We start from the raw sequence: 17,638 nt of genomic DNA on the forward strand, positions 1-17,638 counted from the left end.
AGATATTCTACTCAGAGAAATATTGAAATTACAATTACGAAACAAACACTGATTTCACTAATCGCATTACACGCCATCATAAAAACATTTGCTGAAAATAAAACTCTAAGGAGGAGAAAGGCCGTTACATGCCGTTATATGCTTTTCTTCTTCCTCTTACCGAGCGTTTGTTTTGAAAAATATTGCTGTTTACTGCTGTTATAAAGGTACATGTTAAAACGACGTCTGGGAAGGCGTAAAATATTATTTGCGAATGTTATAAAATATGTATCGCTATACTGAACATTAACGAATACTCTAAATGCAATATAACTAATTTTAGGGATTATATTGTGTTACCGAAGGCTGAGACGTATCTTCTAGTAATAAACCGTATCACATTTTATAAATACTCGAAAATCTTTGCAAAAAATCCAGAATTTCTTGACCAAACAGTTGCTGGAAGAGCACGATAATGTTACGCGCCAAAATCTGAACTTGTAATGGCGTCTTCTTTAGAAACAATAAAAATTATTGATAAAAGTCGTGAGATGGCGATACCATAGAAAATTCACGCGGGAAATGCAACAAAGTATGACTGATTAAAATCTCTTAAATGAAATTATATACATAAATACAATAAAATCAAGTCAATCGATTTGAAATTAAAAAATCTATTAAAGAATATTTATTACCGGAGTCTATTAAGGAAACAGTACGAAAGAAATAGAAAAGTTTATTAAGAACATTCATTCTAAACGTTTAGAATTCTATTTAAGATATCTCACGCTGGGTAACACGTCTGAACGCCGCGATTTTCGACAGGTAAATGACGTCCTGCGCAAGGCGTCGCTTAGCTGCTTTCTAATTGGCTATAGAACCACTCTCTTCTTTCGCGCGAGCAGCTTTGGCATGCGCGCGAAATTGAAATAGTATGTTATATAGAAATTTTGTCGATTGATAAAGTATGAAAATCTTCTCTGATTGATAAAGTATGAAAAAAGTTAAATATCCAAAATAATTTGAATACTTTTCTCTCGATAAATGGTACCTGTATGTACATAAATAAATAATTTCCGAGAAAATGTGAGCATTCTATCAAATAATTCTGCAATAAACGCTTATATATTTGTACATTCACATACTTGTATACTATAGTACGAATTTTTATAGAAAGAGGTGTTGGGTAATTAATAATGAGTTAATTAATAGTAATCATCATATTTGAAGTGTAATATTTTAATAGTAATTATAATGAAGTTACAGGATGCTTTTATACAATATGTATAGATAGATTCATAATATAATCGTTCTTAATTAGTATGATCGACGTAAGTATGCTTAATCAAACTGTAAGTTTGTTATCGTCTATTAGAGAAAAGGATGAGAGAAGAAGAGATATGTATAGCATGTATTCGTAAACTTTTACGTGAAAAAACAAGATAACTTCCTATGTTGTCAACGCCATTATCAAAACGCTATTCACAAACATTGCCTGGGAATGATCAAAAGAAAAGAAGGGAAATAACTTTATTTTTTCTTTCTCTTTGCGATTCCGTACACGCCTACGCCTGTACAAAATTCAAATGTTTGTTTCGTTGAACATTCACGAGCATCATTCTTGAACATCGAGAACAGGATGAAAACACGCGCGATCAGCTTATTTATTATCCAGTGAAATAAACGTAACAATTATGCGTCTCTATAAAGTATTTCTCGTCACAATAAATTGATAAGATCGCATATTTATAATATATGCATATGTATAATATCTATCTATATATATATATATATATTAAAAATCGCAGAGAACTTCTGTATTCTTCTTCTTTTTTACAAACGTTATATCACCTAATAGAAATTTGTACACAGATTCTCATAAAACGTTACTCTTTTAATTACACGTTCACTTCAATAATCGTCATCCTCGTCGCTTTGGCTTCAAGCCGACTAACATCAGACATATGCACGTACTTTTCTACCTATTCGAGCACGAGCTCCACGAGGTTCCTTGAATTCGCTTCCGTCGAGAATTGCAACCATCGAACTACTCACTAGAAAAAAAAAAACGTCGATGCTTAATCTTCTCCCGGCTCTGATATCTTTAAATCGCTGCACGATTAGATCGTCTTGTGTGAATATACATACTATTAAAGGAGGGTAATCGAGATTTAGAAACTCGAATCGGGATCTGTCTTTCGCGTAATACAGCTTCCCACGACGCAAAATAACTTTCAGTAACTTGGGTAAATAATACTACAATTAGCGACCGATAATCAGGTCGTCGAAGGGAAAAGAGGGAAAGTTCGAACGATTATTAATTACGTGCGCGTGTACAATGAAAACGAGCCTGTAGGAACTACGCTATTGAACAGCTTGTCCATAACGAACGTGAATATGTGTATATGTGGGTATGTACGTGTATATGTATTTGTTCGTGTATGAGAAAGGACAGTGAATTTCGTTCGATCTCTCTCACATTCTCATTCTTGCGGTGCAAAAAGAAAAGAAAATAGAAACTTGAAAAATAAAAGCCCACCGAATCCAAAAATGTCTGCGGATTACTATAAACGCACTTTTCTTTAGCGTCTTTAACATCTTATCGTACCCCGAAGAAAGTTCAACTTCAAAGAAGTAATGGTGTCAGCGACGAAATTCTCAAACTGACACTCTTTTCACGACGAGTTACTTGAAAACACGATAGATCGAATTTTCCTACGGTTATAACAGTTACATCAAGACGAACACCTTTGTAATAGTTCTATGTGCGTCACTAAAACAGCATTTCCGCGAATAATTTCCATCTTCTTCAAACTATCCGACCTATGGGCTATGTGGATATCTCGATGACGGGCTCGGCCGTGTTATTGTTGAGCAGTTCCTGCTTCTCCCTCAGCTTCAGATCGTATTGCGGTGGTGGAGTGGATTCTTTAGCCTCTGCGGGTGACAAGCCATCCGTTTCATCCAAAGGAGAGACCCCTTCCTCGCTATCCTCGTCTTCGTCGTATTCCGTTTCCATCTTGGACTCGTGCATCTCGTGAAGTCGACTAGGTAAATAGGCCGGATGTGGGGGCAATCCATAGCCAGCCTCGCCACCATAAGTCACCTTTCCCATGAACGATCTGATTTCGTCGAAGTACGTGTCCTCTCGTTCGTTTTCGTTGCTACTTCCTGGTGAATCCGCCACGGAAACAACGCCACTACCGTCGTCGGCTTCGTGTTTCTTCAGATGTCTGTCTAAATTTGTCTGTTGGCCAAAGCATCTCTCGCAAAGTGGACACTTGAAAGGTCTCTGTTTGTCGTGGATATTCCTCACGTGCCGCTGAAGATTACTGGAGATGCTGAAGGACCGCTCGCAATACTTGCATTTGTAGGGTTGTTCACCGGTATGCGTACGCAAATGTCTGGTTAAATTAGCGGATCGGGGGAACACCTTCCCGCAGAACTTGCAGGAATATCGGTCTTTCATTTTGCCGTGGGCGTGATGATGATGATGATGGTGATGGGGCGCGATCACGGCCTCTTGGAACGGCTTCACGCCGGGGAACGGTCCCAACGGCGGCCTGGCAAGCAGATCGAATCCTCCGCCTCCTGGCCTAGCGCCGCTGAGTCCGTTCATAAATGTCCCTAAAAAAGGAAGCCCACGCGGTGGTCCGAAGGGTGGTAGCGGTGGTAGCAGTCTGGATTCCGGGGTTGCACTACCAGGAGGCGGTGGTCCCCCTGGAAATCCTGGAAAGGAACTAGTTGGTCCGCGATACATGGCCTCCAACAACATCGGGTGAATCGGTCTGGGATACGCCATGTGCGGTGGTGTGGTGGTAGGTGGTTGTTCCGTGGGTAAGCTGGTTCTCAGCTGTGGGCTGTTGGGTACATCCTTGGAATCGACCTCCATTGGCACGGGCGTTTCTTCCTCGGGTTTTGGAGGATCTGGAGGAGGTGGTGCTTCTTCCATCGGCGCTGGCGTTGGTGATGGGCTACGACTCTTTCTCTCTGCGATGTTCGAATTCGTTCGTTGCTTCTTCGTTTGGACTCTCAGATCTAAAGGTTGATCCGTCGTCTCTTCGTTCGTGGTTGCCGGGGCATGTTCAGAATCCGTCTTTTTCTCGTTGTTTCTGTTGGTCTCCCGTTTCTTAGAGGGATCGTCGTCGCTCTCGGGAGTTGGCTGGACAGGTGGCCTAGCCGGTGATGGTCTGAACGAGGAGGTAGCCTCCTCAGCAGTGGATGGAGATACTTTACTATGCTGCGGCAGTACTCTCGGCGGGGTGAAGCGTTCTTTCTTTGGGCTGTCGCTCCTTTTCTCAGCTTCCTCAACTTTTGGCGGGAACAAGAGCGGAGTGTTCAAAAAGTTAGGAGCGTTCGGGAAAATTCCCGGATAGGGTCCCATCAAACTTGGTGGATAGAAAGGCAAACCTCCTGGGAGACTGACCGGAGGTCTGGGATAGACCAGAAAAGGACTCGGCGCTGGGGTTGGTAACTGCGGCATGGCGCCAGGTGGACCGGTCGGCGGTGTCGAATCGCAGAATCGCTTATGCTTTGATAACGAGGTGACCGTGCTGAAGGACTGTCCGCATTTAACGCATTTGATCTGCATACGACAATCAGCGTGCATGCGTTTGTGTCGGCATAGGTTCGAGAACTGCGTGTATGCCTTAAAGCACACCTCGCACTGAAACGGTTTCACGCTGCTGTGGATATGAGTGTGCTGCTTGAGACCGGAACTGGTGGCGAACGTCTTTCCGCATTCGGTGCACGCGTGGCTTCTCGCGCCCACGTGGTGGGTCCTGATGTGACGCTGGAGGTTCGACGGGTCCGTGAAGACCTGCGGTTTGTCCGACTGTTAGCGAAACTTTGAAGATGTTACTCCAAGGAGATACGTGTCGTGTTTTGTAAAGTTTGCGTCAAAGGTGATGCTTACCTTCGGACAGTTCTCGCAGGGGTAGTTGCGGAGATCACCGTGGACGATCGCACGATGACGAACCAACAGTGGTCGCCAGGCGTACGCACGGGGACAGTTGTCGCAGCGATGCTGTTCCGCTGGATATCTGTGACACGTTATCAGGTGACTGTCCAATCTGAAAGAAAAACACCAAGAATCTCTAAGAAATTCATCACACTATTCAGACATCTGTCACTAAAATCCTACACTAAACCATATGTCACATCCTCGTTCCGTCGATTTAGCGATTCAAATCGTCGATAGTTTTCCCACTCTCTTAAATTCAATATTCAAGAATGACAAGCCCGGCTAGAAGAACGGCGCTGTGTTGTCGGCAAAAGCCCTGGAAACTGGAGCGTAATCGCGGCGAAATCTCAAAGCGGGTCGAACAAGAAACCTCAGATATAATCGATCCGGGGCAGCGCACCGACGAAGACTGCGCTCGGTGCAGTCGAGGATGATGACTAAGTGACTCCGGTAGCGCGCCAGCGGACAAGCTCTCTCGTAATAACGGTCACACGCCCCCGAAGGAAGAGGGTGGTCATCGTATACACACAAAGAAACGAAGAGAGAGAGAGAGTGAGAGAGTAAGAGAGTCGCGGCAACGGTGGCGATGGCGGGGTTCAACACGAACAACGCTCGTTGTAAGAGCGGGGTGTCGCGAGCTGGCCACGGGTTATGGTCACAGGATGTGCCATGGTGTGGTGGCGGCATTGATTTTACACCCTCGAACACACGTGTCGCGTGAAACCTATTCGTGGTGAGATAGTAGGTTCACGGTGACGGTGCGCTGTGCCAGATGAGCTGCGGGCACGCGACGCCTTCGATGATGCATAAGGGGGTGGCTCGATGCAACCAAATGCGGATCTCGCGCGTACTTTATGTGCTACAACAGGTGACTCTGCCGAGCCGAGGCTCACGGAAGCGGCTGGTGTCGCGGTCTGTCGCCAAACCGGGAAACAGATGCCGGAACAGGCCAAAATGGATGTCCGAAATTGGACCAACTGCGGTTACGTAACACTGAAAAACTTTTCGCCAACTTAATTACGAAAACTAACCGTTGCCTAACAAAAATGTTTATGGAATAACATTGGAAATGCATAATTGCAAATACTAAGAAAAGAAGAGTATTTATTTTTAATTAGAAGACTCGATCCTCTGTAAGGTAATTAGGACAATACCCTTTTACTTTGGTCTTGTAAGCTCGTGGGAAGAAATTAGAAGGCAAATAATCCAAGCTTTCATACGACGATCGCATCGATTAAGTATTTGACTTTTCGTTTAATAGCGCTACGCAAACAATGTCGGCCCCTGAAAAAGCTATCGTAATTCTGAAGGCAACCCTCGATATGGTTCGCGTGCTCGGGGCCCCTCTTTTCGAACGGAGCGCAGCTAACGCTCAGATTTCGAGTGGATAACGCGCCTCTCGTTCCTGTATTTTCCTGTCGATTAATGAATAACTTATCCGTCATATCAAATTACGATTACCAGTTCGATCTGTTGTTTCTCTCGAGCATTAATGCTAGATATGAAAATACAACCGTCCGTATCTGGTATCGATGTAAAAATTAATCCTCAGGGTGATAATATAAGTAGATGGTTACGAAAAATATATCAATCTCGATCGCGATTTGTCGTCGGTGTGTCGCTAGAGGGGACAATTCCCGACGATCTGATTTCAACAGCGTATAAAGAGTTATTTATAAATCCTTCATGAACCAAGCTTTAGTATCGTCGACTTTATGGCGATTTCTCGCTTCATAAAACGTAATAATAAATCTATTGCTCGTTGATAAAGGTTCAAGGAGGTCGAGAAAGAAAAAATATGAATTTTAACGATTTTGTTTAAACAATCTTATTGTTAAGAGCGAATCAGTTACCTAACGAAGCTACTGAAATTTATTACGATCAAAGTATGATTTCTTTTTAGGATACTTACAGTTCAATATCTTGAAACGGTTTGTCGCAGACAGGGCATCTGGTCTCCCCTTCCTCCTCGTCTTCTTTATCTTCGTCTACGGTCCCACTGTGTTGCGAGGCTACAAGCATAGAAAAGAAAAGACACATGAAACGGCCCTGCAGAAAGAGAAACGAAGATAGACTGAAAGTCATAATTCCGTTCCACTTTGTGACGGGCTGCGGCTCTATAAATTACAACCCCGAGAACGATGATACGTGACCCGTCCTAGTGTGGGCGAATTACGTGATCGAGAAGCGCGCGGGGAGCCAGCAGAGAGTGGCGTGACAAGTGGACGCCGGGATTGTTCCTGAATTATTAAATCAAACCGGCACTATCGGTTTATCTATCCGTGGAAGAACTCGGTCTGTCTATGAGCATCCTATGGACTATTTTTTCCTAAACGTCGCGTTACTTCGTTTTTCAACAGAAACGTCGAAACACTGCACTCTCAAAATTACAATTACAACGTCGCCCTTTCAGCCTTTTATTTTTAATGAATATTTTGAAAAATCGACGACGATTTCTTTTTAAACATTCAAAAGTTTGAATAATAAACGCAAAACTAAATACGTTGGACGAGTAGCAAAGGAGCGAAGAAGAAAGTTAACACGAGAAAACACATCACGACCACTATCAAGTACCTTCTCCTATCGCTAGTCGGTCACGATGCTGCAGTCGACGAAGACAGTGGATACAATGATGCACCAGTTAGCTGGTAGAATGTTATTCTGCAACTGAAAACGCGAACGGGGTGTCGGGGACCGCTTCCCATTGGTAACAGCGAGGTCGGAGTCCAACCAATCACAGGTGAGACTCGTTTGCCCCCTGCGGCCTCTGTTCACCCCCAACTGACAAGAGCAACGGCAGGTAAAATCAGGAGTCCGTGAACGAGACAGCGTGTAATTTTTAATGATGGAGATTTCAGACCGATCCAACGGCCAGAGCCTTCTAAAGTCTCCGCAAGTAAAAAAAATACACTTTTTAAACCGATATAGACAGTATAATCTGTCGATAGTCCGAATAACTTAGCCTTTTTGGCTCACTTACCTAAATACGTTATCTTTTAAATGTAAAAGTGTAAGATAGAGATTAATTTTAAATCGTAATTTAATCGTGATTAATGTCATTTCAAAGCTAAACGTAGACGAATTAAAAATATGGAAATAGTTGATCGATCGATGTACGTTGATCGACTATTAGCCGGGCGAATGGCAAAGTCGAAACGATACCCGTCCACCAACGGTTATTTAAATCTGCCGCTACACTTGTCCCAACCATATGGTCGAGCGATGGCCCCCAACGGACCTTCATGGGAACCGGGCACAGTCCCTACGCCACTAACTACGCCCTTCGCCACGCAGCCAACCCCCCATAGAACGTTAATCGTTCCTCTATCCACGACTAATTTGAAGCGGCACGCCGTGAATTTAAACAATGAAGGATGCGGTCGACCTCGCGATCTGCTAATAGGGTTGTGCACTGCTCTTTCAAAAAACCATCGCATAGATCGACAGTAGATGGAGACAAAAAATATGTCAACGGTTTCATGGAAGGAAAAATTTGCAAATATAAATAAGAACTTTAGGAATATTTTTTCGTCAAATTCAACCGACTGTTTATCGTCGGATGATTATAAACGTTTCTGATATATTCGTCGTTTGCAAGATATATTAAATTTTCACCAAAAAATGAGTATCGTGTAGATCAATCTTGGTATTATGCATCACTATCGAGCACGTTACTAAAAAACCTGACGGAATGTAACGTCACGTCGTTGAAAGTCAACAGGTGGGATTCATTGGTAATACCCCCTGCAGCCGTGTCAGTTGGCGGTTACATGGGAAAAAGTAACGGAAATCAATGTTTCCGTGGCATCGTGACGGACCAGGACCAAGTACATGGCCCCGAGGAGTTCGAGCGGGATAACGGACACCTCGAAGCAAAACAAACAGCTCGTCATCGCTAATATGTTATTCGTCTGCGTGCGTTGTCCACGAAGGTTTAACGGAATAAAATTTTCGAACAGGGAAATCGTAATTCACATTCGCAAATTCCACAAGCACTGCGTTGCACGAGTATCGCAACGCGAGTAAAATGTCAAGCAGAACGTGTCATTAGTTCGATGAATCAGATAGGGTTGTCATCCATTTTCACCGCCCTCCGCGTGCGCGTGGCACCCCCCTCGAAAACAGCGTCGCGTGCCCTTTTATGCGCGGATACCCCTTTTTTTAAGCTGTGCCCTTCTTTTTTTTCCTTCACCGACCACGAGGCGAGGTTATGCGCGCGTTAATCGACAATACAAGGCCATAAATTATCTACAACCTTAAATAGAGCCATCCAGAGAAAAAGAGAGATGTGTCTCATGGTTGGAACGAAAATTGGCGGGGTAAGCACCACTAGGTAATAGAGGGAAAAACTGAGCGCCGCGAAAAATCAAAACCATAACTCACGTTAACTGCCGCCGCCCGTTGCATCTACGCCCCCCTGATACACGCCTCGTGCAAGCGTGGTTTACCGAATCGTCGCAAAAAGTCGTGCCTGTCTCGCTAACGTAAAACGTCCTCGCTCGTCATTCGACGAAGCATTAGTTCGCGTAACTGCCTATCGAGAATGGTTTCGTTCGCGAATATATCCAGCTACTTTGATCGCCAGAGACGGCGCGAACAATCAAGCGCAGATAAAACCGGATATGCTCGAAAGCTTCCCAGGATATATCGGTATTTTCATCGTATAGAGGAATCGTGTAAAAACTGATTTCCAAACGTTTCAAACGCATAAAAGAGATCTTATCGCCGTTTTAATACTGTTCCATGCATAGTCGCACCCTCATGCAGTCGCGTTAAAGCGATTCCCTTAGCATCCCTCCGCACCAGTGAAAAGAAATGATCCGCTGAAGGGAGACGGAGCAGAGATGTCCCTCGCAAGGGTTGCAACGGGGTGTACTCCGTTTGTTTGACATCATTATTCTCGCTGCACGTACCAGATTGTCAGGGTTTCTCGTAAAAATGGCTTCGCTGGATTAACGGCGATTCTGTTGTACATTTTTCCATGTCTCATAGGTTGTAGTCTTTTTTGGCTTATTACGATCCCTAAGGGGGGAAAAAACACGAAGAACACGAATAGTTTTGAGTAGGGATGTCGTATCGTTGAAACGATCGAAGAAAGAATGAAGTAGTATTTCTAGCGATACGAATTTTTCAATAATCCTTCATTCTCTGATCAAACTTGCATAATTATGAATAAACGTCAGTCGAAATCGTTACAATGAACCTCTCCGAGAGTTGTCAGGCTGACTCAAAATCGAGAGCGAAGTTGCTAACCGAAGAAACCTGCCACCCCTTCTTCGTAGACGATTTATAAGTGGAATAGAAAGTGGGTTGAAATCTTCGAAATTTTAATTGGCTGGAGGGTGAGGCCGATTTAATTAAGAACGAGTCGGCTGCGCCCCGTGTCTTCTGTCCTCGGAGGAGACGTTTACGAGTCGGTGAAATTACGAGGAAAAATCGCCAGCGAATTAACCGTAGACACCGCGCCGCCTCCAACTTTCATAATAATCCCGCTTTTAATTACCGCGACATCTGGGTGTCGCGTATAGCCCCCTTTAATCTCTGCCTAGCAGTCATCCGAATCCTGACCATCGTGCAGGAGTTACAACCAGATAATTGTCGAGCAGTCAGGCACCTAGGTGGCAACCCTCTTTGCAAATGTCTCGTATATATTTCTCGCTCTTCACCTAATGAAAGTTGAAGACAAATGGTCGTGGAGAACGAAAGTTTCCCTTTCGCTATTGGATTTCCAACTTTTTCCGTAGGAATCGAGGCGCAGTTGGGTGAACGACGATTTAAATTGAAATTTAAAGCGACTCGAGGTGAAGTAACACGCGGCACGAGTACGTCTATCTCGCGATAATCAGCGCTTATTACGATAAAAAGGGGTTAATACGCAACGGCCGACCAGGTGAATCACGCCAGAATCACGGGTGCATGACGAGCAGCTCGTGCAATCAACGATTCACGATTTACCCTCTATCCTCCCTCGCATCAGATCGGTAATTCCGCTTTCCGAAGACACCTGCCTCCTGTCATTCCGACTTTTACGCGCGATCCCGCACAAGTGCGCCCAAGTCACGATATGTATCGGCCCGAAAAGTCGTAAAGGCAGCTTGCCCCGCATGTTCGACGATTGGGAATATTTTAATGGGTTTGATTATCTGTTCGCTTGCCCCGTGCTTCCGTTATCACGTCAGTTGGCGAACACTCGTTGGCTCGCGATCGATCTCTCCTTCGATGGAAAAGGAAATTTTTAACGGGCCCGGTTTTTGTTCGATCGAGTAACCGTCTCGTGGGTTATTAAAACGTTAACAGCCACAATAACGCAACGAGAAAACGATATAGCACGCGTCCTTTCTTGCGACAAGATCGCAGAGCGTTTGATACTCACCGGTCTCTCGATCGCTTCTGTCCTCGGTAGTATTTTCACCGAGCATATCCTGAAGTTGAAGAGGTTCTCGAACACCGAGAAGCAGCTCTTCACCCGCCGCTATATCCCGCACCGCTTCGTACACCATCTGCGGACAATGACACCTCCTTGAATCTTCCGACCCTCACTCGTTGCCTTTCATCGCGAATTATCTCGAGCTTCTTCGAACAATCTCGAGTACCGTTCAATGACAATATCAAAATGATGCTTCGACAATTACGAATCGTGTTACAAAGGATAAAGATCGGTTAAATCGCAAATCGAATCGTCGAGTAAACCAGGAAATCGAAACTCCGATAATTTCTAATTCCCTCGCCATTCGTTAATATCGTTAACAGTTTTTAGCGGTACAAATTTTCCAGCGAGTCCATAACAGTCGAACGCAATGAAAGGATCTTTATGATATCGTCAGAAGGTCCCCGAAAAGTCATTACAACGGCGATTCTGTAGGGCTCTGATAGAGCGGGCCACATCCCCCATTCCCACAGCGATTGCAAACAGGGCGTATAGGAAGTCACCGAAACGACCCCGTAGGGTGACTTAATAACTAAACACCCTGTATACACGTAGCTTAGGGAGCGCCCACAACGTAGCCAACGCCATGTGCCATGGTTCACATAGATAGAAAATGCAAAGGACGAGAGGTCAGGATCAACCTCAAATTGACACCGCGACCTCCAATGTCTCTGTTCAATTTATAGAACCATCCTCAAAATTCCTGAATAGTTCAATGCGAAAAATCGCTGCTGCGTTGAAACTCGATACGTGTTGTCTTCTACGAAATAAATACGATTATGGTGAACATGACGGTATATCGTCTATTTATTTGAAGAGAATACCGCTGGCCTAGTGGTTGAAAACAACAACTCGGCGACTAACGTAGTTGCGTGCGGAAGAACAAGAGAGTTAAAATTTTGAAGTAGTGCATTTGGCAGTTACAAATCTAAACGTAAATCTACAAACTTGGTCGCGGTTCCCGTTCCATCGTCGTCTCATTAGCGAGTCACGGAAACATGGCAGCGTGGGCACGTGTTTTTTTTTTATTAGTTTCGCTAGCACACGTAGAATTAACTACGAGTGCGTCTGACACCGTGTAATTAGTCCTTCCTATTAACTGCAACTGTCGATCCAGTGTCAGTTGCGTTCGAAATCGAATTCGTTAGTGGTCAATACCGAACGCCACGCGCGAAGTTACTATCGACTTGTAAAACAAATTGTCGAAGCTCGCACAGAAATGGAAACGTTCGTGGTGAGTGGTATTTGTGATCATTACATAAACCGCTGGCAAAGCCGAACGAGCAATCGTTACGTTTTATGTTTGTAATGTGTCGAATTTTTCTTTTTTTAATTAACGGTTATTACCTGTCCACCAATAAGCACGTGTCGCATATTAACGGTGTGCGGACTGCTAGTGCTTCGAACATACTTCAACCAATTATTTGTTTCGTGGGATGCGTCCAACCACCCCCTGACTCCACTTCCAGCTGTACGAACCTGAAAAAAATCATTTCCCCATAATGTACCACTACAGAAACGTTTTCTTTTTTTCTAACGTCATCCATCGCACCTGACGTCAGTATTGACACTACGAGAATCGTATTCGAGTATCGTTAAGAACCAATAAATATCTATTGAGAACACGATTCGGCCAGTGCACGTGCTGAAAACAGTATGAACGCCAACTTCCGCAGGCAAACCGCAATGTTTTGGATCCGGGACATTGCGTTTAACGGACTACCGCTCACGGATATCACCCTCTCATCATCCAGTGTTACTTGCCGCTCCAGCATCCACTAGGGTCTCTACTCTCCCTACTTTTAGGGCGAGACAAGTGATTTTTTCAATTGTCTCGCGCGACCACGCTTCGCTCCGAGACGCTTGGCCGACCAAGCGTCTCACCCTGATACGCCCCTGGACAGCCCGCCTTTCGATACGTTTCCCAACCAATTCCCACCCTCGACTTACGCTGTAAACACATTTCACACTTCTGTCCAGAACTTCGTTGTCCATAGGCTTCCTAGAAGAACCGTTTAACACTATCAACGTACGATTTAATTTTAGTTTCGTTTAACGTTAAAAGTGAAAAGTAAAAGAGTTTCCCTTATTATATAAATTCCAAGATATCTTGTTATATTTACAAAAGGATAATGGATCGCAAATATAACGATTCGTCTATTACTGAAAAATGTCACAGGAGTTCGTCGATGTAAAGCGTCTTCCTTAAAAGTAAAGGAGGTACTTCAATGCTTCCGTATCAGAGATATCTAAGAGCGTTTCGCCACAGACCTTCGTCCGTTGGTCGGTTTTACCCTACCACCTGCCGGTCACGAATAAAACTAGGTGTGCCCATAAAAATCAATGAATCTCGCAGGTGGATAAGCGTCTACCTTACAGGTAAGTAATTACGGTTACCGTGCCTTGAAGGTTTGTTTCTTACGGACAATGATCCGTAGCTTATGTAAAGTCTGAAAACATGGGATGAGCCTGCTGGAATTATTTACGTCTCGACGCTTCTGTATTTCTGTATCGCCTTCTTAACTGTCACGCTTGAACGTTAACGTTAAGAAGACGATTCGTTCCAAAAAAGATATCGAGTGTTCGATATGCAAAGACGGATATATAAATTTCTAAAATTCGAAAAACTAAGTGCGCTAAACTAACTCGCGCTCGATTTTCCGTTTCGGCGACTTCAATGATTACGTAGGACGTGTCGGTTCCATCCGGATATCACTGATCGACACATAGTTCAGGTAGGAACGGTAGGACTAGTAATACCCTATAATACTGAAATAAGAAGTAGGACAGTTTGGCAGACAGGAAAGCGAAGAAAGCAGAGCGAGATGGCAACGATTCTTTCGGCACTCATAATGGCCAGTTTAGCTACCGGGCCTGGTAAGGAGCGTTTCTGGAAGATGGGCACGAACGAGCCATCACAATAGGGCTTCTGGTTGTGTAGCGCGACAGATTAGGATCTCAGGCTAGTAACACCTTTCACCATGATGCGTCAACTTGTTACTTACTCGTGCAGCAAAGAGCATTTTTGCCGAGAAAAATACAAATTTATTAAAATTCCCACTTCATATTCAGGTCCTCGAGAATTTTTCTATTAATGGCAACATCAACGTATCCATTCATAAACTCGTTTTTCCCACTTACGTTTCTTCGTACAAAATCGTAATTCGATTATATATAATTACGATAATTTAATATTAATATTAGGTTTGAATTTTATTTTCTCAGTGATTCGTATCATCCTCGAGCGGTTGTCGGGAAGTGACCGTTCAGCTGACGGCACAGCTCGCAGCAGGATTTCTATTCGCTTTGTCGGCGAGCGCGGACATGTGCTAACAATTCGAAGGACAGATTTGTCTAGCCGTGGATCTCGTTCATTCCCATAATCGTGGCGCAGAAAGCAGCGGTAAACGAGGGGTTGCGGCTCCGAGAGCTCTCCCGTCGCAACCGGAACGCGCATTAACATCGGAACTCTTTGAAATTAAAAGCTGAAATACCCATTCCGGGAAAGGCGAATAGGGATACTCGAAATTTTGACGTTCTCCACGACCTCTGCCTGCAGATATTGTTCCTTTTATCGAATCGGAAAGAATTAATTACGAGCCGCGCATTATCTTTGTACAATAACGACGAACACCGGTAAAGCCGGTGAAAACTGGGCTCAAAGGAAAAATGAGAGTACGAGTTAAATGGAAAGCAGGAGTAGAGGAAAGGAGGGGAGAGAAGGGTCGAGCGAGTCGACGGGCGACACGCGAATAAATTATAATTGCATGATTCCTTGAGCTTCTTTAGCGGCACGCCGCACGTCGCCGCGAAATTGCTAAAATTGGCAGAAATACGCGACCATTTTAATTACATTCCCGGTGTTCGTGCTGATTTTTCTCTATGAACCTGCATCCTCTAAAACACCGAGCGATATTCACAGTTCGACGAGCAGAAGGCAACGATGATAATTGAATGTACCGGCGTTGGCTTTCACAACAAGGGAAAACGTGGAAAAATAGTATAATAAACGAAGGAAATGTCTATAAAACTGCGGCCGCGAATATTTCCTTGCTTCTTACTTGAAATTTTCGAGCCGTTAGCGACCCATTCGAACTCTGCACCAGGAAAATCCTTCGAAACCTAATTTGTTCGTTCGCGCGGGCAAGAAGGCTGTGCACCGGTTGAAAGAAAAGGACGAGAAATCGGAACAAGCGACAAGAGGCGACAAGATGTATCTCAGGCTTTCGGTGGTTCTGCGGGACACACGGCCAGGGGATTCCTCGTTCGCCCGGCATGAGGCCCACAGGACACAGTCGCGTCGTACAAAACATGCGATCTCTTCGTTTTCCCTTTGTAACCTCACACCTTCGACAAAACCGAACCGACGAAAGATCTTTCCACGTCGGCTGGGTTTTACCAAAAATACCCCACGAGAAAGGAGACGAGGTCAGACAGCGCGGCAGATCTTCGTGGATCTTCATCTCTCAATGGACCCTCATAATCGGCGAGGTTCCGCGTCGTTTTCTACATTTCTCGAGGATCAACCATCGTACGAGGGAAGGAACGATCGTGATCTTTTGCTGTCCAAACCGGCGTTTCTATCTGGTGGCGTTTCCTAGGGAACATCGTCCATGGAACGTGTCCATTCACGAATTAAAATACCGTACGCTCAGGTCAGAGCTTCTCGCGTCGATCCTTTTTCGAAGCTCTTAAAAGATGTCCTTTCGGCTCGAATGAAACGTTGCTCGATGGAAATATCGTTAAACGTGTAACGCTCGATGGTATTTAATTTGAATCGTGAAAGGAAAAATAAGTCGGGTTGAACGGACGAGAATGTAAAAATAAATGAAAAATGTTGTCCTCGCGTAATTTTAATGTACAACTATAACGGCCACAGAGAAAGGGGATGAGAGAGAGAGAGAGAGAGAGAGAGAGACCTGTGCGACGTGGTAACGAGGGACGAAAGTTATGAATAAAGTGGATCGATAGCATATGATAGTACCGTGATGGCCGACGCAAAAATGCTTTTAGCCGACACAGCGTGTCCGCCCCCTCCTCAAAAATCGACCTCGCAACTTTCCTGATTCGGCAACTTCAAGGCATCGCAACGTTTCCATTCGAGCTTTTCCTCATATAATATTACCGAAATTTTTCCACGACACGACTCTTCGCCTAATTCCACAAATACAAGTTGACAATGGTCGATGACAAGAATCCTCGGATCCTCCCGAGTTGATCAGAGTCACGGGCGACACGTAGATTACAACAGCGACAGTGAACCGTCATTATCGTCCTGTGACGCAACAATGGCATATCGAATTCCATTTTCATCCCTTCGCTCGTCGACACCGGGGCGAAAGAGAGACTCGTAAACATCGTGTGCCCCGGCACAGCGGTGAATTTCCCAGAGTTTCGAGAAATTCGTTGGGTGTCGCGCGCCGGGGAGACTGAAACGGTCAATTATCATCCCCTAAATAACAGGACTGTTTACGATTTCAAGCGTCGTATAGCGCCAGCGCAATCCCCCAACCAAATGCGGCATTAGCCATGGCGACATCTTTGCTTAATTTCCTCTTAGTTTAAAGCTCGCCCCTGGGAGGAGATCGTAGACGACTCGAGCCGACTACCAAAGTCTCCTGCCGCCCTTAATTGGTCTGCGATTAATTTCTGTCGATCGTTCGAGGATTCGTCCGTTTGCCACGCAGAAACTTTCCGTAGAAACTCTCGCGAGTGTTTCAACGGCGTGTCCTTTTTTTCACGACTGTCAGAAGCAATTTATTGTATCGAAGCTGCCGTTGGAGGAGAACTCGCGCGACGGTCGGTCGAATTCCCAAACGGAATGAAATTCGAATGAAGCCGATATCAAACCGACGAACCAACTTTAATTACGTTTTTGATAACGAACCATACGTGCGATAAAGAGACGAAGCACACGAGCGCGAATCGTAAAATCAAAGCACGCGTTACGCAAGCGCTAGGATATCGGTGTCTAATCGCACGGCTGCGTCCACTTCCGGACAAAGTCGATCGAGTTTTCCATTTAAACGCAGAATACGATAAAGAACGATTCGTAAGTACGACTCGACAAAAGGTAAGTCTGGTTTTTATGTCAGAACGTCAGTTCTCTGATTCATGCGCTGTTCGCAGATCGAACGGACTTTTCTCCCCGATTAGGTACATATTTTCCCGTACTTGACCCACTTGACTCGTGCCGGAAAAGTAATGCAAGTAATGACGAAGCAAACGGTGCCCTTCGACCCGTGTCTAACGCGCAGCAGATGCCACCC

General features: G+C 44.7%; 1 protein-coding gene across 4 annotated transcripts in view; it reads right to left on the bottom strand.

The window, feature by feature from the left end:
* Positions 1-1,216: 1,216 nt before the first annotated feature.
* The window catches only part of LOC100649991 (histone-lysine N-methyltransferase MECOM), a 56,349-nt gene continuing 39,927 nt past the window's right edge, over positions 1,217-17,638 (bottom strand). For 2 of the 4 annotated variants that reach the window (XM_012320717.3, XM_012320716.3), the window contains exons 4-8: positions 12,717-12,848; positions 11,316-11,442; positions 6,855-6,954; positions 4,895-5,051; positions 1,217-4,813 (exon numbers count right to left, since the gene is read on the bottom strand). In XM_012320717.3, the coding sequence (XP_012176107.2) occupies positions 2,810-4,813; positions 4,895-5,051; positions 6,855-6,954; positions 11,316-11,442; positions 12,717-12,848 (2,520 nt within the window). In that variant the 3' untranslated portion in view covers positions 1,217-2,809. The remainder of the gene's footprint in view (positions 4,814-4,894; positions 5,052-6,854; positions 6,955-11,315; positions 11,443-12,716; positions 12,849-17,638) is intronic. The other 2 variants (XM_012320718.3, XM_048414761.1) reach the window with 2 other exon arrangements.

The sequence above is a fragment of the Bombus terrestris genome, chromosome 3, assembly GCF_910591885.1.
Source record: "Bombus terrestris chromosome 3, iyBomTerr1.2, whole genome shotgun sequence".
Taxonomy (NCBI): Eukaryota; Metazoa; Arthropoda; class Insecta; order Hymenoptera; family Apidae; genus Bombus; species Bombus terrestris.